This window comes from Macaca thibetana, chromosome 8 (assembly GCF_024542745.1).
Source record: "Macaca thibetana thibetana isolate TM-01 chromosome 8, ASM2454274v1, whole genome shotgun sequence".
Lineage (NCBI taxonomy): Eukaryota > Metazoa > Chordata > Mammalia > Primates > Cercopithecidae > Macaca > Macaca thibetana.
In genome coordinates, this window is record NC_065585.1 from 74,004,336 (window position 1) to 74,028,655 (window position 24,320).

The 24,320-nt window shown below is 38.6% G+C and overlaps 1 protein-coding gene across 3 annotated transcripts in view; it reads right to left on the reverse strand.

Moving 5' to 3' along the window:
* XKR9 (XK related 9) overlaps positions 1-24,320 on the reverse strand; it is a 135,905-nt gene that overhangs the window by 62,880 nt on the left and 48,705 nt on the right. For 2 of the 3 annotated variants that reach the window (XM_050801912.1, XM_050801911.1), the window contains exon 6: positions 15,329-15,603. In XM_050801912.1, the coding sequence (XP_050657869.1) occupies positions 15,329-15,603 (275 nt within the window). Of the gene's footprint in view, positions 1-14,907; positions 15,604-24,320 lie in introns of those variants that run through there. The other variant, XM_050801910.1, reaches the window with a different exon arrangement.

Consider the following 24,320-nt stretch of genomic DNA (forward strand, 5'->3'; position numbering starts at 1 on the left):
GAGTCCTATTAATAATACCTAATGTACCTGACCCAATGCACATCCAGTTGTATATTGCATGGGCCTGAATTGTTTTTAAAAATTCCATGATTAAAAGCTTGCATTCTTTTCTATCAAATAGAAAACATTTGGCAAGAAAATTCTAGCAAAACACCAAACCCATTTATGACTAAAAACTGGAAAGACTTTTTACTCTGGAGACTTTTGAAAGTCTCTGTACAGTCCTGGCACTACCAGCCATAAAAAGGAAGGGGAACAAGGCTTTTAATTAAAATAGTCATTTGCATAATATAGCTTACAGTGGGAAATTTTCTTGAAGGATCCCTGCCTGTTGGAATGATAGGTAGACCTCTGCATAATTCATCCTAAACAGTCACAAGTAACACAGCGAGCACATTAGAGATTGCTTCTAAACCGACCAGGCAGCTCCATTTAAAGGGCCAGTATGGTAAGGCCATATAAGGAGAGCTTTGCTATTACTCTATAACTTCACTGCCCATGCCTGCTGGCTTCACTATTGATGATAATATAAATAGACAGCGAGTGACAATTTAAAATGCTAGCTATTGAACTACTCTAATCTTAAACCAAAGAAATTATGTCATCAAGACTGACTTAAAAGAGCAATGTCTAAATACAGCTGTTATTTGTGAACAACAAAAATGTTGCCATTATATCATAGGACAATGTTTAGAAAGAACTGAACCGGGACCTGGGTCTTCCAGAGCATCTCTGATTCCACATTATCTGGGTAATCCCATATTTTTTAAAAAGTTCCCATTAAATGGGTGCCTAAACTATAAAGGCAGCTAATTTGCAAGAAAGAACTGGGGAATAAGACAGCCGGAATGAGCCCTGTCAACATCAAAACAAATATTATACATTGACCTCAGAAACTTTTCTGTCCAAAGAACCACAATTTGATGGGATTAGTGTATAGAGAAATTTATATTCCAAGGCATTATTATAAACAATAGAGCAATAGTCCGGCAATTACTGGAGTTTAACAGCTAAGTGTGGTCAGGGAAAGAGTGAGAGAGAGCCCTACCGGTGCTGCCGTCATCCCAAGCTAATTGTGGGCATACTCAAAGCTGTGTCTCCCTAAGGAACAACATCAGAGGCTTAACAACGTAGGGGTGGGAGACATATAGCAGAGAGAACAAGGGAGAGACTTTAATAATCTAGCCAATCGCTAAACAAATAAATAAGAAAATAACAATAACCAGCCCCAGGGTAGTGCCCAGAGTAGCTATATTATCAAAAATAGTTACCAACAAAAAATGATGAGGCAAGCAAAGAAACAGGAAAGTAAGATCCATTCTCTGGGAGGTGGGAGAGCAAACAACATAAATTTCCTGTCAAAACAACCAGATGTCAGATTTAACAGAAAAATAGTTCAAAGTAGCCATTACAGAAATAAAGGAAAGTGGCCGAGCACAGTGGCTCACACCTGTAATCTCAGCACTTTGGGAGGCTGAGGTTGACGGATTACCTGAGGTGAGGAGTTTGAGACCAGCCTGGCCAACATGGAGAAATCCTGTCTCTACTAAAAATACAAAAATTAGTCACACGTGGTGGCATGCGCCTATAGTCCCAGCTACTTGAGGAGGCTGGGGCAGGAGAATCACTTGAACCCAGAGGCAGAAGTTGCAGTGAGCCGAGATCGCGGCACCACACGCCAGCCTGGGTGACAGAGCAAGAGTCCATCATAAATAAATAAATAAATAAATAAATAAATAAAAGCATGATTAAAGAAGTATAGAAAGATATATTGACAATGTTATACCAAATAGAGAATACCAATAAATATAAATTTTTAAAAAAAGGAACCAAATCAAAATTCTGGAGTTGAAAAGTGTAATGACTGAAATAATGTATTTGCTAGAAAGTCTCAACAGGATGTTTGAACTGAAAGAAAAAGGAACTCGTAAACTAGAAGATAAATTGACAGAGATTATGAAAGCAAAGGAACAGAGAGAAAAAAAAATGATGAGGAAAAAATAAACGGGCCCTCACAGAAATATGGGACACCATTAAATGCACCAACATGCACATAAAGGGAGTATCAGAAGGAGATGAGAAATGAGAAAATTCATAACCAAATGAGATTTCACCAAGAATTCAAAGTTAAACATCCAAAACTCAAATAATGTAGTATGTCACACAAGTAAGCTAAGAAACAAAAATCACATGATTGTCTCAATAGACACAGAAAAAGAATTTGAAAAAAAATCTATTACCCTTTCATGATAAAAACATTGAACAAATAGGAATAGGAAGAAATTTCCTCAACCTAATAAAGAGCATCTATAAATATCCACAGTTAACATCATACTTAGTGGTGCAAGACTGGATGGTTCCCCTTAAGATAAGCCACAAGACAAAGATGTCAACCTTCACCACTTCCATTTGACATTGTACTGATGTTCTAGACATGGCATTAAAAAAGGAAAAGAAATAAAAGGTATACAAATTGGAAGAGGAGGCAAATGATCTCTATTTGCAGATGACATGATCTTATATGCAGAAATCTTAAAGTAGCCCAAAAAACTATCGGAGCTAGTGAATAAGTTCAGCAAGACTTCAAGATTAATATACAAAAATCAACAGTATCTCTATACATTTGCAATGAGCAATCCAAAAATGAATTAAGAAAACAATTCTATTCACAGTAGCATCAAAAAGGATGTAACACTTAGGAATAAATTTAATAGAAGACAAAACTTATACTCTGAAATCTATAAAAACATTGTTGAAAGAAACAAAACATCTAAATAAACAGAAAAGACATTTTATGTTCATGGACCAAAATATTCAACACTGCTTAAATGGCAATATTCCCCAAACTGATCCATAGATTCAATGCAAACCCTATCAGAATCCTAGTTAATTTCTATGCAGGAAGTGACTGATTCTAAAATTCATATGAAATCGCAAGGGACTCTGAACAATTAAAATAATGCTGAAAATTGATAATAAACTGAGGAATCACACTTCCCAATTTCAAAACTTAGTATAAAGCAACAGTAATCAAAATAGTGTAGTACTGACAAAAGAATAGATATATAGAGTAGTCGAACAGAATTGAGAGGCCAGAAATAAATCCATGTATCTATGGTCAACTGATTTTTGATAAGGGTGCCAAGACTAGTCAATGAATAAAGAATAGTCTTTTCAACAAATGGTACTGGAGTAACTGGATAGCCATAGGCAAAGGAATAAAGAATAAACACTTATCTCACACTCAAATCAACTCCAAATTGATCAAAGACCTAAATGTAAGGGCATATAATTATAAAAGTCTTAGAAGAAAACATAGGAGCAAATCTTTATGACCTTTTTTCATATGAAACCAAAATCTTGAGCAGCACATGAAAAAAAACTGATAAATTGGACTTTGCTATGGTTTGTCCTCACCAAAACTCATGTGGAGACATGGTCCTCATTGTAGCTATGTTGGGAGCTTGTGCCTTTAAGAGGTGATTAGGTCCTTAAGAGGGATTAATGCCCTTTAGGGGTAAATTCTCACTCTCACAGGACTGGATTAGTTATCATGAGAGTGGATTGTAAAGTGAGGTTGCCTCTCGTGTTTGGTCTCTGCACATGCTCACTTCCCCTTCATCTTATCTGCCACATTATGATGCATCATGAGGCCCTCACCAGAAGCCAACCAGATGAGGCCACTCAATCTTGAACCATTCAGCCTCTAAAACTGTTAAGATAAATAAACCTCTTTCCTTTATAAATTACCAAGACTCGGGTATTCAGATATAACAACAGAAAACAGATTAAAACAGACTTCATCAAAATTTTTAAATATTGTGTTTTAAAGAAGCCAGTCACAAAAGACCACATCCTATATGATTCTATTCATATGAAAGTCCAGAATAGGGAAATCAATAGACAGAAGGCGGATTGTGGTTGCTTAGGACTGGAATCAGTGAGAGGGAAAATGGGGTGGAGGAGCAAGAGTTGTATTAATCATGGTTCTCCAAAGACAAAAAAATCAATGGGATGAATATATAGAGAGATTTGCTTCAAGGGATCGACTTACACAATTGTATTAATCAGGGTTCTCCAAGGAAACAGAACCAATATGATATAAAGACAGATACATGAGATGGGCTTTATTATGGGAATTGGTTCATGTGATTATAGAAGCTGAGAAGTCCCACAATATTGTGTCTGCAAACTGGAAAATCAGGGAAGCTGGTGGCATAGCTCAGTCCAAGTTCAAAGGTGTGAGAACAAGGGAAATGGGTGGTATAATTTTTACTTCGTGACTATGGGGTGACAGAGCAGGTGTGGAGGTTTTGTTACAATTCTGAGTCCAAAGGCCAGAGAACTTGAAGTTCTGGTGCCCAAGGGCAGGAGAAGATAGATGTCTCAGCTCCAGAAGAAACGGCAAATCATCTTTCCTCTGCCTTTTTGTTCCATTCAGGCCCTCAAATGATCGTATGATACCTACACATTGTGGAGGATGAGGGCACATCATCCTTACTTAGTCCTCTGATTCAAATGTCAATCTCTTCAAGAAGTATCCTCACAACCATACCCAGAAATAATGCTTTACAAAGTATCTGAGTATCCCTTTACTCAGTCAAGTTGATACCTAAAATTAACTATGACAGGCCAGGCACGGTGGCTCACACCTGTAATCCCAGAAATTTGGGAGTCTGAGTTGGGTAGATCACTTGAGGTCAGGAGTTCAAGACAGCCTGGCCAACATGGTGAAACCCCATCTCTACTAAAAGTAGAAAAATTAGTAGAAAATGGTGGCAGGTGCCGGTAATCCCAGCTACTTGGGAGGCTGAGGCAGGAGAATCCCTTAAACCCCCGGGAGGTGGAGGTTGCAGTGAGCTGAATTGTGCCACTGCACTCCAGCCTGGGCAACAGAGTGAGACTCCGTCTCAAAAATAATAATAATAATAACTATCACAATTATGGAGGCTGGCAAGCCCAAAATCAGCAGGGTGGGCCAGCAGGCTATACACAGCATGAGCCAATACTGCAGTTCAAGTCTGAAGGCCAGAATTCTCTCTTGCTTGAGGGAGATAAGTCATCTGTTTTTTCAGGTGTTCAGCTGATTCGATAAGGCCCAACCACACTACGGAAGGCAAAATGTTTTGCTCCAAGTCCATTCATTTAAATATTAATCTCGTCCAAAAACATCTACACAGAAATATCCATAATAACATTTTTGACCACTTACCTGGGCACCATGACCCAGCCAAATAGACACATAAAATTAACCATCACAGAAAGGATAAAAGTAAGAGTTTATTTTTTTAGGTGATGAAAATGTTCTAAAGTTGATTGTGGTGATAGTTAGAGATTAGAAAAGTTTAATGGTTTTAGTCTATTTTGATGACTAGGCTAAAAACCATTGTATTAAATAAACAGTTGAATTGTATTAATTATATATCAAGAAAGCTGTTTTCTAAAAGGAAGAGCAGACTCCAATGGAAATCTTCATATCCTTGGAGAATGAAAAGAAGTTATTTTACCTGCATTTTTTAAAAAAGCTGCACATCTACAGATACCACGAAAACCTAAATTACTCCTCTGGAATGGTAACCAATCAGTTATTTAACAGGTATTTATTAAGACTTATCCCAGAACATTGCTGAATACATAGACAGCCCTCCAAAGCACATGCTGATGGATTGATTTATTGCTCCCATAGTGGAATCAGATGATTTTCCTAGGGAAAAAAATATACTCCATTCAATTATCTAGGAGCTTAGAAAAAATAACAGTATTCTGCTGCTAATAGTAACCCTTGGAAATTCCATGCAAAGTTCACTGAGCAACACAGAAATGCAATCCCTAATCTATATGAGCTTATATTCTAGTTAGCAAGACACACTACCAGACACAAAACAAAACTATAAATAAAACCATTGTTTAACCTTAAAGCGACCATAGCTAAAGGGGCTCCAGTCCAGAAAAAATAAGAGAAATAATATTTATCATTAAATACTTCATGAAATCCTACCATGCACATAAGTGGATTCATGCATACACACACCATACACACACGCATGTATACATACTTCCAAAGCCCAGAAAATAATTTGCAACTTAAGCCTTATTCCTGATCTAATCACTACTACTACTTGTATTTAACAGTCTCTGTAGATTATATTTTCTAAATATCAGGAATAAATATAACACACAACAGTCTAATGAAAAACTAAGATGTTATACGCAAAAGGATTCAGCTTATTTGTTATATAGTCACAGTGACACCCTAGGGTGACTGGTCTGTCACCAGCCAGAAACCTCTGTGGCCAGTAATGCCTCTGCTTGGGGTTTGCTTGCACCTGCTGGACTCATCCACCCAAACGGCCTGGCAGGCTGCGCTCAACTCGCACTACCGGCCTGGATCCAATGCCTGCCAAGGGGGAGTCAGGCATTGAGTGGTGAGAGGTGTGTGAGTGAGCAAGCATGGGTCCAGCCACTGTGCACAGCCAGGCATGCCAGCTGTGGCAGGGGGGCAGCTCCAGGCACTGGCATAGATGCCGGCTCCATGTGAGGCTGTGACTGGACCAAATGTAACACAAGTGGCTTCTGCTGCAGGCACCAACATCTAGATAAAGGAAATGTGGTGGCACCTGAAAGCTTGGAGGCACGAGTAACCACGGAACTCCAAAGAGGGTGTTACAGTGTGTCACAGCCCTAGACTGGGGAGCCCTGAGGTCTGGACTCCCAGAAGGGCCACAGCTCTTCTCTCCTTCTCATCACCCACAATGTGGCAAGCATGGAACATGTTTCAGCCCCGTTTGTATTACAGCTCTTTCAGTCCCACCATTCAGCAGGCCCCAAGTTTTTGTCCCACATCCAGGAAGAAGGAGATACACAAACAACTGGAGGGTGAGCGATGCAGACAGGATCTTCATTGAGCAACAGAAAAACTCTCAGGAGACCTGAAGTGGGTCACTCCTTTGGGTAGCTCCTTTCTGTAGCCAGGTCATTCTGATGAATGTCCAGCTCTCAGCAGAGAGGAGACCTATGGTGGGTAGCTCCTTTCCACAGGCAGGTCATCCAGGTAAGTGTCCAGCTCTCTGCAGAGAGGAGACCTATGGTGGGTAGCTCCTTTCCACAGGCAGGTCATTCAGGTAAGTGTCCAGCTCTCAGCAGAGAGCAGAGCTATGGTGGGTAGCTCCTTTAGGCCGGCAGGTCATCCTCAAGAGTTGAGGAGACCTGAAGTAGGTAGCTCCTTCTCACAGCTTATAGTCCTAATGTCTGTGTTAGTCTGGCTGAGTCTGGGGTTTTTGTGGGCTCAGAAAGGTAGAAGTGCATGCTGATTGGTCCATGGGCAGCCATGGAAAAAAGCACCATAAAGTTCTCATCTGGGCAGTGGATTCTACCCAGAACTCACAGCCTGGCCTCCAGGCTTCAAGCTGTCCCTGGTTAGATGGCGGGGTTTCACTGGGGACTTGCCCTTTTCCACCAGGAACCTGTCTGCCTCCTGCCATCATCGACATGCCATCCACAGTGCCCAGGCTCCTCATGCCAAGGGGCACCTGCAGGCCTGCACAGAGCCACCCTCAGCCCCTACCAGCCTCCCTCCAATGCTCGTCAGCACCCAAAGTCTAGAGGGAGCCAAGGTTGCTGGGGGCTAGCATTTTAGTGCCTCTCTGAGTGCTCACACATGCAGCTAGGTCACAATAGCACCCAGGCTTGGCTACAACTTTGCTCCACACCAGAGAAGGTGCCGGGAGTGGGGAGAGACAAGGAAGCAGGAGTGGGCACTTCCAAGCCTGTGGGGGTAAGGGGGCTTCCTGGGCCCCTAAGAGTGCAGGGATCCCCAGGTCTAGAGCCACAGCTGGGAAGCTACAGCTGCACCCAGGAGCACAGGTCTCCTGCCCTACTGACTCAGTAGAGGGCAGGGCTCTCACCTGCTCCCGCCCCCGCTGGCTCTGCAGAACAGGGCAGCCTCAGCCACACCTCCCCCGCTGCAGCCCACATCTTCACAGAGGCCATTCCAGATGGGCTGCCACTGTCATTAATTTAATTCTAAAATTTTTTATATAATTATTGCTATCTCGTACATGTGGAAGTAATTTTACAAAGATATAATAACAACATCAAAATCAAGTTCAATAATACTATATTGGTGAAAGAATATCAAAAACATAAAATTTCAGGGATAGTAACAGTCTGCAAAACACCATCACATACAGTATCTCACTGATTTTTCACAACAGTCCTTGGAGACATTATTATTATTATTAAATATGTAATTCTTATTTTACATATGCAGAAACTGGGACTTAAATGACTCATCATCCAAAAAATAATGTCAAATCTAGGAATCAAACTCCAGTCTTTGGACTTCAAATAAAAATTTCTACATTGCAATTGAAAGTAATTGTTGCCTCAAGCCAAGAATTAAGACTACTCAGAAAGGTGTCTAAGACTCTACTTATCTATCTTAATCTGTTTTCTGTTGATTAAAACAGAATACCTGAAACTGGGTAATTTATAAAGAAACTAATTACTTCTCACAGTTCAGGAGGCTGGGAAGTCTAAGGTCAAGGGGCCACATCTGGTGAGGCCCTTATAGATGGTGGGAACTCTCTGCAGAGTCTCAAGGCCATACAGGCATCCCATAGGAAGGGTGCTGACTATGCTAGCTCAGGTCTCTCTTCTACTTCTTATAAAGTCACCAGTATCACTCCCATGATAACCCATTAATGTATTAACCTATTAATCCACTAATCCATGAATGGATAAATCCATTCATGAGGCAGTGCCTTCATGACCCAATCCTCTGTGGAAAGCAGTTTGGAGATTTCTCAAAGAACTAAAAATAGAATTACCATTCAACCCAGCAATCCCATTACTGGGTACATATCCAAAGGAAAATAAGCCATTCTACCAAAAAGTCACCTGCACTCATGTTTATCTCAGCACTATTCACAATAACAAAGACATGGCATCAACCCAGGTGTTTATCAATGGTGGACTGAATAAAGAAAATGTGGTAAATACACACCACAGAATACTACACAGCCATAAAAAAGAACAAAATCATGTCCTCTGCAGAAATATGGATAGCTGGAGGCCATTATCCTAAGTGAATTAACACAGAAACAGAAAACCACATGTTCTCACTTATCAGTGGGAGCTAAACAATGGGTACACATGGACACAGAGATGGGAACAATAGACACTGGATTCCAAAAGGGAGAAGACAGGGAGGAGGGCAAGCGTTGAAAATTTACCTATCAGGTACTATGTTTACTACTTGGACAATGGGATCAATAGACACTAAAACCTCAGCATCACACAATATACCCATGTAACAAATCTGCACATATACTCCTGAATCTGGAAAAAAAAAAAAAAAAAAAAAAAAAAAACCGGCCCCACCTCTCAGTACTGCCACATTGGGGATTAAGTTTAAGAATGAGTTTTGAAGAGGACAAACATTCAAACCGTAGCACTATCAAGAGAGAGTTTTTAAAGTGCAGCAACAGCAGCAGTGAAGAAACTTTCAAGTTCTGTACCAGTCTAGGCAAAAAGAAAATACAACATTTCTGCAAACTACATCTTTTCATTTTCCTCTAGTCCTTTCCTACTATCAAAGCAATATATCTAAAAGAAAGAAACTGCAAATTCCCTATACTCTGTGATCTTTATATTCCATGAAGAATATAATTAAAATATATAATTATATTTTATATATTATATTTTATACATTTTATTATATATTTGTATATAACACATTTATAATATATTTTACTTTATGTTTTATATATAATTATATTTTATATTATATATAATTATATTCTTTATATTCTACATTCTTTATTCTGTTTCAATAAGCACTTCAGGTGATTCTGAGGCACACTAAAGATTGAGAACCACTAGTCTATGAGAAGCATAGTATTCATATTTGAAGATATGAATGTATAATCATATTCTTTATGGAATATAATTATATACTACATGCTGTTTATTTTACTGTATATAACATATAATTATGTATTATATTCTGTTTAACATTTTTTAAAAGTACTTAAGTCCCACTTTCACAAAATAAAAGGCACAAATCTTAAAACGAAGGATACCATTTAACTACATAATCATCTCTATAACAAACTAGATCTAATAGCAAAATATAGCCTCTTTCGGAAACCACAAATGGTTCATGTTAACTCCAAAGACTACTATGTATATGTGCAAATGCTCACCTAGAAAAGTCCAACTTTGAATTTATTATAATCATTAAGTGGGGCATCAGCCAGCAGAGTTAGAGACGTATTATATATCTCTGACCCCCACAATTACAAGGACAAGATTTACAATTGGAAATGAGCATCAAGATATTGTGCTAGAAATTAATGTTTGGCTTTGGTGTTCTCCTGGCTTGCAGCAATATATATGATCATATAAACCAGGGAACAAATTAAGCAGCACGTCCAATTTCTCTGTGGTTCCACTGCCCTCTAGTGGCTGTTTTGAAACTAGTTATTAACTGATAGCCTTCAAAAGTCAACGGGGATTCTCTAAGAAGGGAGGGGAGAACACCAGCATCAGCAACATCCGGGAACTTTTTTAAACATGCATATTTCAAGTCTTACCTAATGCCTGCTAAAAAGAAACTCGGGATAGGGGCCAGCAATGTGTTTCAATAAGCACTCCAGGTGATTCTGATGCACACTAAAGGTTGAGAACCACTAGTCTGAGGATAGTATTCATATTTGAAGATGTGAATGTATATAGGTGCATATGAGTGTTCTTTTATGAAAATATTGCTCATAATTATTTTTCTGCTTTTTTAAATTTCAAAAGGCCTCTTATATGCACATAATAATCTAGAAAAATCTCATAATTTAGTTGTGGAAATTTAAGTGTTGTAAAGCCATGACCGAACCATATAGAACATAAGAGGATAAAATTAATTAAGTTCATTCTATATTAAAAGTTCATTTTAAAAGCTTACTATTTAGCCAAAACATCTGACCAGGATCTTCCCCTTTATTTCTTGGCTATAAAACCAATAAGAAAACGTTTGTTGGATGGAATGAATACTTAATCTATGTTTCTGTGGGATACTTAGCATTCGAACTCCTTAGTAGATGTATAATATATTATTTCCTACCCTTTTTCCCATTACATATATTGTTAACGGGATTGTTCAAGCTAACAGAGACACAATTCCAGCTCTACCTTGAGCTAAAGCTGGAAAATATGTAGGCTAAACGTTTTTAAAAATTATATCATAGGCAAATAAATAATTTAGGCCTGGCATGGTAACTCATGCCTGTAATCCCAGCACTTTGGGAGGCCAAGGCAGGTGGATCACTTGAGGCCAAGAGTTTAAGACCAGCCTGGCCAACATGGCAAAACCCAATCTCTACTAAAAATACAAAAATTAGCCAGGTATGGTGGTGCACACCTGTAGTCCCAGCTACCTGGGTGACTGAAGCACCAGAATCACTTGAACCCAGGAGGTTGAGGTTGTGGTGAGCCACGATCACACCACTGCACTCCAGCCTGGGTGACAGAGCAAGACTCTATCACAAAAATAATAATTTTTAAATCATGCATAACTTAGCATAGCTCTAGGTAACCTATTCATCAGATAAAGACAGCATGGTTTCACAAAAAATAAACTGGATTTGAGGTGAAAAATCCTGAGATTTGATCTGTGTGAACTTTGGCAAATTATTTAAACTCTATGAACCTTGGTTCTCCCAGTTAAAGGGTAGTGATGATAATAATATCTATATTGCAGTTTTTATCAGGGTCATTAGAGATGAGAGAGAACTAAATGTTAAATTTAAAAAGCTTTATACATCTTGTCCAAGTAAATATTACAGAAAGATTTTACTTTTGAGGTGAAGTCTCGCTCTGTCACCCAGGCTGGAGTGTGATGGCATGATCTCTGCTCGCTGCAGCTTCTGCCTCCCAAGTTCGAGTGATTCTCCTTCCTCAGCCTCCCAAGTAGCTGGGATTAGAGGTAGTCGGGCTAATTTTTGTATTTTTAGTAGAGATGGGGTTTCACCATGTTGGCCAGGGTGGTCTTGAACTCCTGATATCAGATGATCCACCTGCCTCAGCCTCCCAAAATGCTGGCAGAAAGACTGGCAAATATTACAGAAAGATTACTGAAAATGTTATAGATTAATAAGAAGGTGGGTATATCTCTTATTACACAAATCCTCTCACAAATAACCACTATGAACTCTGGACAAAATACTGACAATTACCTGAAAGCACTTGAGAGCAAAAAAAAGCAAGCAGACACTGGAGAGTGGTCGACATCTGGAAGAAGGAATGGCACTGAGTCAGAGCAGACCCCACTCAGCACATCAACTACACAAAATCCAAATTTAAAAACCTACAGTTTTAGTGGTTTTAAGGCCCAGAGAATGTAGTATGCAATGACCACAACTGCTGAAAAATGAGGTGGAAAATCTAGGAGAAAAATAGAACCAACAGAAAGGAAGTCTCACTTCATATATTAATTCTGCCCAAATTTTAGGCTGACCTTGAACTATGCATATAAGGGAACACCCTATGCAGCCCACTGAAGGTTAAATAAAGATTGTTTAGAGTTCAGAGCTTAAAGTTCAAGTTACTGCCTGCTGAAAAGAAAAAAAAAAAATGTTCCTCTGAAGAACAAAAATAATCAAGAGGATCTAAAATGTATCAGTCATACCATCAAGGACACAATTCAAAAATAGTAGCCATATGAGCAAACGTGAAAATGTAACCCATACTCAAGAGAAAAGGCAATCAATGGAGACCAAGCAGCTTAACTTCTTTTCTCACCTTCACCCCACAAACATACATGCAAACATATACATCAAACATGCAGAAACAGGGAGCTATGTAATTATACAAGAATTATGTGCCCAAGGTAAACCAAAGATTTCCTGCCTCCTACAAGAGTATATGGTTCACACTGATTAACTTTCTCAAAGAGTAGTATAGGGGACATATTACTGAGTTTTTGCCCAGTTTTAATCAGGTTATTTAGGCTTTTTTGTTGTTGTCCAGTTATAGAAATTATTTACATACTCTTAGAAATAGACAGTTCTCAAAGAAGATATATGAATGGCCAATAAGCACATAAAAAGATGCTTAACGTCACCAATCATTAAAGAAATCCAAATCAAAACTACAAAGAAATATCATCTCATATTCATTAGGGTGACCATTATCAAAAGAAAAAAAAAACAGAATACAACATGTGTTGGTGAGGACATAGAGAAACTGGGGCATTTATGCACTATCGGTGGGATTGTAAAATAGTGCAGCCATTATGGAAACAGTATGAAGGTTCTTCAACACAACTAGCATATGATCAAGAAATCCTACTTCTGAATAGGATTTAAAACAGAATTACCATGTGATCAAGTAATCCCATTTCTGAGTATATATCCAAAAGAACTGAAAGCAGAATCTCAAAGAAGTATTTGTAAATCCAAGTTCACTGTTGCACTATTCACAATAGTCAAGAGGTGGAAGCAACCCAAATATCCATTCATCAATCCATTCATCAATGAATGAATGGATAAAGAAAATGTGGCACATACATACAATGGAACACTATTCAGCCTTAAAAAAAAAAAAGTAAATCTTGTCACATGCTAAAATATGAAGCTCAGAGACATTATACTCAATGAAATAGCCCAGTAACAAAAGACAAATACAATATGACTACACTTATATGTGTCTTAGTGTGTTTTCTCCTGAATACCAGGGACTGGGTAATTTATAAAGAAAAGTTTGCTTTACTCATGGTTTTAGAGCCTGGGAAGGCCAAGAGCATAGCACTGGCATCTGGTGAGGGCCTCTTTATTGTATCATAACATGGCAGAAGGCATCAAATAGTGAGGGCAAGAGTGTGCTAGCTCAGGTCTCTCTTCCTTTTCCTATAAAACCACCAGTCCCATCATGGGGAACCCATCCTGATAACCTTATCTAATCTAATCTTAAATACTGCCCAAAGTCCCCACCATTTCCAAATGCCATCAACACACATATTTGGAGATTAAGTTTCAAACACATGAAATTTTGGGGGCACATTCAAACCATAGCAATAAGGTATCTAAAGTAGTCAGACTCATAGAAACGAAAAATTATAATTGTGGTTGCCAGGGACTTGGGAAAGGAGGAAATGGGGATTTGTTCAATAAATAGAGAGTCTTAGCTTTACAAGATGAAAAAGTTCTTGAGATCTGTTGCACGAGGTGAATACAGTTAACACTGGTGAACTGTACATGCAAAAGTGATTAAGATGGTAAACTGTATATGTTTTTACCATAATTTTTTAGAAATAAAAACAATTTAAAATATGACTTAGATACAACTATTCTAGCACAAATAGGAATAATATAATTATGTTAAGAGTGCGTTAATTCAGACAAGCTAGGAAATCAGTAAATAATGAAATGTCAAACCTCTCAAATGCATACCAATTCTCTTTTGTACTTATGAATTGGAGATATCATGGATGAAAGCATAGCAGGTGCTAAAAATTTGTTTTCTTCTTACCCTTCCTTCCCTTTTCCTCTACTCAACCTGTCCCCAACTGCAAATATATGCACTGAAGACAATAAAGGAAAAAATCATAAAGTGTTCTGCTTTTCTCTTCCCTTTGCAGTCCTCCACAACAGGTACAGTAGTATTAGTTCAGGAACAAGGAAGAAAAATAGGAAGGAAGCTCAATTCCAGCCTTCTCATTATGAAAACCAGACCATTTCTTACATTTCAGGCTCAAGATGGCAGCTCTACCAGGCAGCAGAAAGATATCTGAGTACCCAAGATCTTCAAAACCAAATGAGAAATTAATTTTAAAAATAAAATACTACTATGTACCTCCTATTTCACAGAATTAATTTCAAATTAAAAGTGGCAAAAATAAGAGACAATACACTCACATAATACACATTTTCTTTACTAACCAATGAAATAAAATATAAGAAAATATATATCATAAATGAATAGCTTATTCCATTAGGAAATATCTCATTCTACATTCTCTTAGAACTGGTTTTCCATCAATTTCATCACATTTTGTTTCTTCACTTCTGTTGGGGTGAAAAGTCCCATAATAAACAATAAGAAAAAGAATTCCAAGAAGAAGAGTAAGAACTATAGTGATACTGATAGGTATAAAATAGTCTGAATTAAAAATAGTGAGAGGGCAAACCCAGAATACAATCAATATGCCCAAAGTGCCCAGTACCCTAACAATATAATAACAAGACATTGGACACTTGGTATTCTGTCCCTTAATATTAAAAAACGTAAAGATAAGAATGAATCCAACAACAATCCTATATAAGAATTCCATACTTACAGAAGTACAAAACTGGGTGTTCTTTTTAAATGCCCATATTACACCTAACAACCAAAGAAATAACAACATAAATAAAGCAATCTTAACATTTAAGAATAGTAGAAGTACAACACTGAGCATCCACGATAATAATGTAAAAAACTTGTAAAAGAGATATGTGATTTTGGGACATAATCCATTAAGAAGCTTCTTGTCAGGTAAGGATTTTCTTAAAGCTACTTGATAATCAACAGTTGACCAAGAAATAGCACAGCAAGAGACCATGGTAGCCGCATCTACAAAACAAAAAAATAAAAAAGATATTGTTATAGGAATAATAATAAAATATTAAATTACTATATCCCATACATGCTATATCTACATACACACACCCACAAACACGTCAGGTACTTTACTCATCTCATCTAATCTTCTGAAGTAGACATTAATACATCATATATTACATATGAGGGAACTGAGGCTTGGAGAGATACACTGCTTGACCCAAGCTGCGAAGCTAGCAAGTTGCGGAACTGAGATTTGAACCTGATTCCAAAATGGATAGATTTATCCACTATATTAGACTGCTTTATTATGATTTTTTTTTAATTCATGGGAAAAATTTTATTGAGCAACTGATATGCTCTGTGAGTTAAGAGACTACACTTATAATCCTAGTTTTTCTAGGTTTTTTGACCGCGATTTTAGGCATACACCCAATTCACTAAAAGATAATAGCTTCAAGCAGGGGTAAGGGAAGGAGAAGAGGAGGGGTAGAGAGAGAGAAAGAGGGTTAAACAGAAAATTTAATATGAGATATTAAACAAGCCCAACTTCCCATATCCTGAAGATATTGAAACAAGTGAATGAGTATGTTCTAAAACTTACAAATTTCTGTAGGATTTACATCTCCACCCCATATTTTCTCAACAAATAACAGAAAAGTAAGTTAATTGCCACTTTGTTTCTTTCTTTCCTTCTTTTTGAGATGGAGTCTCACTCTGTCACCATGGCTGGAGTGCAATGGTGCAATATCGACCTCCACTTCACAGGTTCAAGTAATTCATCTGCCTCAGCCTCCTAAGTAGCTGGGACTACAGGCCCACACCAACACACCCAGCTAATTTTTGTATTTTTAGTACAGATGGGGTTTCATCATGTTGGCCAAGCTGGTCTTGAACTCTTGACCTCAAATGATCCACCCAGTTCAGCCTCCCAAAGTGCTGGGATTACAGGCATGAGCCACTGCACCTGGCCTACCTGGCCTACCACTTTCTATATAATATGATTGAAAGGCAGACTTACAAAAATTTATCTATTGATGAAGAAAATTAGGACAGGACCTTTACAAATGCATTTGCATGCTCTCTTGGTTTTAGCATACACCACTGTACCTCATTAGTCAAACTTTATTGGAGACTGATGTGAGTAACAATAAAACTCCAGTCTACTCCAAAGAAGGCTCTGCATGAATTACTCTTTCTCTATTGTAATTCCCATCATGATAAATTGGTTCTGTCCACACAGCGGCAAGGTGAACCCACTGGGTGGTTACAAATCTGGGGCTTCATCCAGCAATGCCCTTGTGACTACCAGCACATGGTTCAGTAGTCCCACTCTGGCAATGGATCCAGAGGCCAGCCCAAGTGGCTGCCTAGTTCTCTTGGACTGGGGGCTGACTCTGCTACTCTTGGCAGTGCTGCCCACCCAATGTGCATGGATTTAACTATAATAAAGAAATAGTCCTGGTAAGACATCCCATTACTGTAGCCCCCTCACAGGGTATCTATGGCTCCATGGCAGAGTGTCTGTAGCTGTAACCCCATTACAAGGTGTCTGGTTTGGTGAGTATCCTAGGCACTGCCAATGCCTCCTTCCTTCTCCCAAATGGTTCTGTAGCCCCATGATGGGGTGTCTGTCCACAGCCCCATTGTGGGGTATCTGTTTGTAGCTCCACCATGGGATGTCTATCTCAATTCAGCTCTTCAGGGGTCTTGGTTTGTCTATAGCCCCACTGGGGGGTGTCTGTCTCGGTTCAGCTCCTGGGGAGTCATGGTTGGCTCTCCCTAACTAGTAGGAAGTCTTGGTTCAGGAGACTTCTCCTCAATCAGGAAGATTTCAGGGAGATTTCTCAGACTGAGAATAGGAGGATAGTTTGGATGAGATACTCTTGGAGTTCTTGATTAGAAATCTGATTTGGAAGGCCTTCTGTCCTTCTTGTCTTAGCGTATGTTTGTACATGTGGAGGGGATCTCAGAAGGAATTGTCTACAGAAGTTCCACAGTCCTAACTCAGAGAACTTTCCTTGTCTGGTTACATTCCATGAGCCTGAAAGAATGCTCAACAGGCCTGTCTCAGGGTGACTATCCACTCTTCACCTTGCCCAGAGACCACCCGTTGTGAATTACCATTCAGAGGTCATCCTTCCCCACCTACAGTAGACCAAAGTCAACAGGGGACCAACAGGAGAAAGTTTGAGCTTTGACAGGTTGATATTGGATGCTGAATGAGGTGACTGGTGTCTGTTTTGTTATGTGTATTTTGCTAGAATGGAAAATGTTAATTCGGTTCCCCATGCAGCCCATTAGGCAACATCTTGCAAAATTGAGAATCTTTTGTCTATGATTCCATAAGACAGAAAAAGTGGCTTTTGTAAAGTGGCTGGAACCCCACAGCTATGGCACATCAAGCAGGATCATCAAAAGTTGCTCCATTCTTCTGGAAGCTGCAGAGAAAAGGAACCTGGAAACCTGGTATGCCAGCAAAAAAAAAAAAAAAAAAAAAAAAAAGCATATGAAATTCTTACCAGCCAAGTTTCTGATCTCTTTCTCGCTCCTTCTGTATGTGTGTATGTAAATGGTAGACATCACTATTTGTCTCCTCTGCATGAGTCTGATTGATAGAAAAAAGGATTTGTGAAACTAGCCTTAGGCTGTAGCAAATCTGGTGTGCTGTGTGCTAAGAATTTGTCTTTCTGTGTTATTCTGTAATAGGTATCACAGGATATAATGAGGGTTTAGGGCCCCTATAAGGCTGCTTTTCAAGCCAGCCCCAGCAGGCTGGTCATTTACAAACTTTGCTGTGGGTCCCTGAAACCAATATTGGATGAAATTTCTCTATCTTGTTTTGTGTCCTTAAGAACTTAAACCTTGCAACCATGTGGGGATACTTTCCCTTGGTTTCTGCCATCCAGAGGACAGAAATTTTACGGTTCATATCATAGCCCTAAAATTATCTTAAGCAATCAAGAGCCTTTGCAAGCTTGAAATTGACTGCTCTAGACTTCTTCTGGGAAGAGGAATAGAAACTGCTCAATGCTGTGTAGCTCAGTAGCTAAGGCTTTGTTTTTTGACAATGGTAGTCCAGATTCAATTCTTGGCTTCCGGAATAATTTCTCTCTGGTTTATTATGTGTGTAACTTTGCCACATATTAAGGTTTTTTTCCCCTCAACAATCACTTCTGATTTCCTGTCTTGAATTTTCCTTTCTCTGAACTATCCTTGGGGAGATTATAAATCTTCTTTTTTAAAAAAATGCTTACCATCTCTTTAAAACACTTTATGCATCCATGGTTAAGTTATAACCTTAGTTAAAAGTTATTAATTTCATGTGGAAAGTTACTTGTGGTAGAATTCAAAAGCCAGAAATATTGGCTCTTCTGGCTAGAGTCTGGTAACAAGAAATTTAAAAGAATTTTTCTTTAGAAAAAAAAGAGCTCTATGGAGAAAACTGTAAAGGGTTCTAAAAAAGTTTATAAAAATATTACCTTATGGTCAAACTAATTTAAACTATATAATTTATAATATTTTATTTAAAAAACTAGCTTTAACATTGAAGATGCACTAATGCAAACATGAAATTTGGTTTTCTCATTTGAAAAAGATTTGTATGTAATATTAAAAGATAATGAAAGGGGGTTTTTTGCCCCTTTGGGTAAATGGCAGGGAAAAAGGGGGAGGAAGGACAAGATATTAGTTGGCCTCTTGCTATCTCCATTGGGTCTTGTTTGGAAAACTAAAACTCTTCTATCAGAGTAAAGGGTTTTGCTTTAAAAATATTTTTTTTGAGTTACCACCTCGGATAAGTAAATAAACTGTGATCCCATTTTGTGATATCCAGTGTTTTATGCCTTTGATATCTGACAAACTTTCCAAAATCAAATTATAAAGTATGTCACTTTCTGACCTAATTAATCCTTTAGACATTAGGTCCCCTGAAGTCCAAAAATGATGTGTTGGCTTATTTGGTATAAAAATCATACAGGAAGCACTGTCAAATTTAAAATGGTATTTGGCTTTCTTTGGGCTATATTTGTGTAAATGTGTTATAGGTATATGCTCCAAAATTATGTGAAACTCCTACACTTCTGATATGACTTAGTATATGATATCATTAAGAATTATAATTATGTTAAATTATTGTGTGCCACAGAGGTAACACATTTTCTTGTCAATTGTGTCTTTAACTATGGCTGCCTTAAGATTTTTTGTCATCCATAGGCAATTGTTGCCTTATTTTGATCCTCTTTAAATGGTGGTTTCCTAATCAGCTATAAAACATTGACAGGTGCTCTTGAATGCAAGTTTCTTATAACTTTGGGGATTATGACATTAGAATAAAGAGAAAAAACTTCCAAGACTCCCATGGAGACCTGAAATATTCATGAATATCAAGCAGAACAGGAGTTAACTGAACTATTAGAAGACTAAAGTAATCTTTTTCTGACTTTTTTGCATAAAACATTGCTGATCCTTTTTGTTTCCAGAGCCAAGAAAACTTTTGAGCTATTTACAGCTTTTAACAATTTAGTAAAATATATTCCTATGAACAAAATTTGGAGCATATTTGTTTCTCTACCTAATTTATCCAGAATTTGGAAACTATTTGTGAGTATTCTCAACTTATGGCAGTATAGTTATTTGCATAAGTGCAATAAGAATCTGTTTTCAACAGGACACAATTGGAGAAACTGGTTATTTTACCAAGACTTTGACTGGAATGGCATACTTTCTTTAAATAATCAAGGTTGACTTATAGAGCCAATAACAGCCCCTAGGGAAATGTGGCCTCATACTCTATCTACACAGTCCCTGTACAAGGTTTCTGACCTGTGGTAAGTAAAGAATGTCACTTTCTAACAGGCCTAGGAGCCCCAAGTTATCCTGGGACCTCAAGAGGAGAGGAATTTTCCCAGCTCATAGGTATTTGAGGTACAAGCCCATGGCTGGGCTCGGCTTTAAAAAAAATCTTATCTGAGATTCCCTATGGAACAGAGTTCCACCAAAGCCAATTTTAAAAAGCCTATGTGAAAAATAATCTTGCTGCACTGTATGCAATAATCAGGCCAATTACAATAAGACTAAAGTTCATTTTGTAAACAAATTAGTTCTATTTTCATTTGTTTTTCATAAAAATGGGGACTGGAGAGAGAAAAATTATGCTTCAAAAGAAAAAACTATAGAACACCTGTTGTTAACTGTTCTTGAGTTTTTTTCTGCAGTTTGGACAAAATCCTAAATTCTTTGTGGGCTACAAGTTCCCAAACTAATGCTCTCAGATTTTTACTTTTAAAACTGGGAACTGCACTCCTTATCTTAGAGCTCATCATTTAGCTTATAGTATGCTTCTCCCTTAAATGCTGTACTAAAACTATAGATGACAATACTAACGCCTTTAACATGCAAGCCTTGGAAGCCCAGCCTGCTCTGTGTGAATATGATCAGAAAGTTGCAAAGTGGTTCCACTCCTCTCACCTTGGGGTCAACACCTACCACCACTATGCCCCTGATCAGCAGGAATAAGTTAGAGAAGTCTTCGCCCTTTTTCCATCTTCATTAGCCAACACCTTAAGATTAAGAGGTATAAAACCTAAAGAGAGGGACTGAAATTGCCACTGCAAAATTACACCTTAGACAGTGAAAGAGACCTGACGTAACCAACTCCATCTTGCTTCTAACCTCCAAGCTCTCCTTGTTAATTCCTAGGCATAGGTTGATCTAACTTTGGGAGGAGCATAGTTTCTAGTTTTTAGTTTAAAAAAAGATAACAGGCCTTTCCCAAAACAAGCCTCTTTCTTGCCTGGGGACTAAACAGCCTTTGTAGGACTAACAAATTAGCCATGAGATTAGAAATTATGGTTTAGGAGTCATGCAGCTGAAGGTGACAAGATTCTGACCCTACCTGAACTGCTCCTAAGATCAGTGCTTGAGATATTTTGCAGACCCTGCACTTGATGGATCAGGTGGCACTACCCAGATCAATAAACTGGCTCATCTGATCTTGTAGCCCCCACCCAAGAACTGATTCAGCACAAGAAGACAGCTTCTACTCCCTATGATTTCATCACTGACCTGACCAATCAGCACTCCCAGCTCACAGGCTTCCCCTACCCACTAAGTTGTCCTTAAAAACCCTGATCCCCAGGCCAGGCATGGTGGCTCACGCCTGTAATCCCCGCACTTTGGGAGGCCAAGGCGGGCAGATCATGAGGTCAGGAGTTCGAGACCAGCCTGGCCAATATGGTGAAACCCCATCTCTACTAAAATTATAAAAATTAGCCGGGCATGGTGGTGTGCGCCTATAGTCCCAGCTACTCAGGAGGCTGAGGAAGAAGAATCAATCGAACCCGGGAGGCAGAGGTTGCAGTGAGCCAAGATCACGCCACTGCACTCCAGCCTGGGTGACAGAGAGAGACTCGGTCTCAAAACAAACAAACAAAAAACTCTGATCACCAAATGCTGAGGAAGACTGACTTGAGTAATAATAAAACTCTGAAGTCCTGAAAAAAAAAAACTTGTCTTTTTAATTCAAAAACATTTTAGTTAAAACATAATTTTCCCCTAAATTGCCCCATGATATCTTTTTTATAATCAGTTTTAATTTTTATCAAATTAACACATACACAAAGGGACTTTCAAAAGTTCATGGAAAATGGAACTAAAAGATAAAAACAAAAAATATAAACTTTATTTTTTAACATAAGCTCCATCAAGATCAAGACATTTCTATAAACCATGATACCAGCCACATAGTCCATCCCTAAAGAATCGAGGGTCCTGGAAATTTAACCATGTCAATGCAGTCTTGTTTTACATTATTAACTCAAGAAAAATGGGTACCTTTTAACAGATTTTTTTAAGGAAACAAAAAGAAATCAGAAAAAGCCAAATCAGGACGGGTGTGGTGGCTCACACCTGTAATCCCAGCACTTTGGGAGGCCAAGGCCGGTTGATCACCAGGTCAGGAGATCGAGACCATCCTGGCTAACACGGTGAAACCCCGTCTCTACTAAAAATACAAAAAATTAGCTGGGCGTGGTGGCGGGCACCTGTAGTCCCAGCTACTCAGGAGGCTGAGGCAGGAGAATGGTGTGAACCTGGGAGGCGGAGCTTGCAGTCAGCCAAGATTGTGCCACTGCACGCCAGCCCATGCAACAGAGCAGACTCTGTCTCAAAAAAAAAAAAAGAAAAGAAAAAAAGAAAAAAAAAGCCAAATCAGGACTTTAAGGTGGATGTCTAATGATTTCCCATCAAAACTCTCACAAAATTGCCTTTGTTTGATGAGAGGAGGTGTAGGAGTATTGCTATGATGGAGATGGACTCTCTTGTGAAGCTTCCTTGGGCATTTTTCTGCTACAGCTTTAGCTAACTTTCTCAAAATACTCACCATAAGCAGATGTTATTGTTCTTTGGCCCTCCAGAAAGTCAACAAGCTAAATGTCTTGAGCATCCCAAAAAACTTTGGCATCTTTGCTCTTGACCAATCCACTCTTGCTTTGACTGGACCACTTCCACCTCTTAGTAGCCATTACTTTGATTGTAATTTGTCCTCAGAATCATACTGGTAAAGCCATGTTTCATCTACTATTACAATTCTTCAAAGAAATGCTTCAGGATCTTAATACCATTTGTTTAAAATTTTCATTGAATGCTCTATTCTTACCTGCAGCTAATCTGGGTGCAACAGTTTGGGCACCCACTGAGTGAAAAGTTTGCTCAACTGTAATTTGTCATTCAGAACTCTGTGTGCTGAACCAAGTGAGATGTCTGTGGTGTGGGCTATAAATGTTTCTGCTGTTGTCAGTCCTCTGCAATTCAGGAACAAACAAAATTAATTTTTTCTTCATGTACTGACGTGGATGATCTGCCACTAAGGTGTTCAACATTGTTTCATCCATTCTTAAAATGAGTTATCTATTTGTAAGCTGCTGATTTCTTTGGGGCATTGTCCCCATAAAGTATTCATAAAGTATCAATGATTTCACTATTCTTCCAACCAAGCTTAACCATAAATTTGATATGTGTTCTTGCTTCAATCTGAATATTAACAGAATTCATATTGCTGTGATGGGGCACTTTTCAAACTGCTATCTTGTCCTTCTTAGTGCCTCAAATTGGATTCTGCTTAGACACATTATAACAAGTTAGACTGAGTTTATCTGGGGAGAAAGAAAATGTAAAATCCATTCGCAGTTTTTTTCATAATATGCATTTCCCCAAACGTTTTGTTGTTTTTTTGTTGTTGTTGTTTTGTTGTTGTTGAGATGGAGTCTCACTGTGTCACCCAGGCTGGAGTACAGTGATGTAATCTAGGCTCACTACAACCTCCGCCTCCTAGGTTCAATTGATTCTCCTCCTTCAGCCTCCTGAGTAGCTGGTATTACAGGTGCCCACTACCATGCCCAGCTAATTTTTGTATTTTTAGTAGAGACAGGGTTTTCCAGTGTTGGCCACGCTGGTCTTGAACTCCTGACCTCAAGTGATCTGCCTGCCTAAGCCTCCCAAAGTGCTAGGATTACAGCCATGAGCCACCACACCCAGCCCCATGAACTCTCGTACATTGTTTTTAAAAGTCAAAAAGTTCTACAGAATATATAAGAAAAATGGTACCTTGCTCTACATCGCCTCACCCCTCAATTGTAAACCCCAGAAGAAATCACTATTAACTCTTCTAGCTTTTCTCCTGACATCTATTGTCATATTTATGAATAAAATATATATTGTGCTTAATGTAT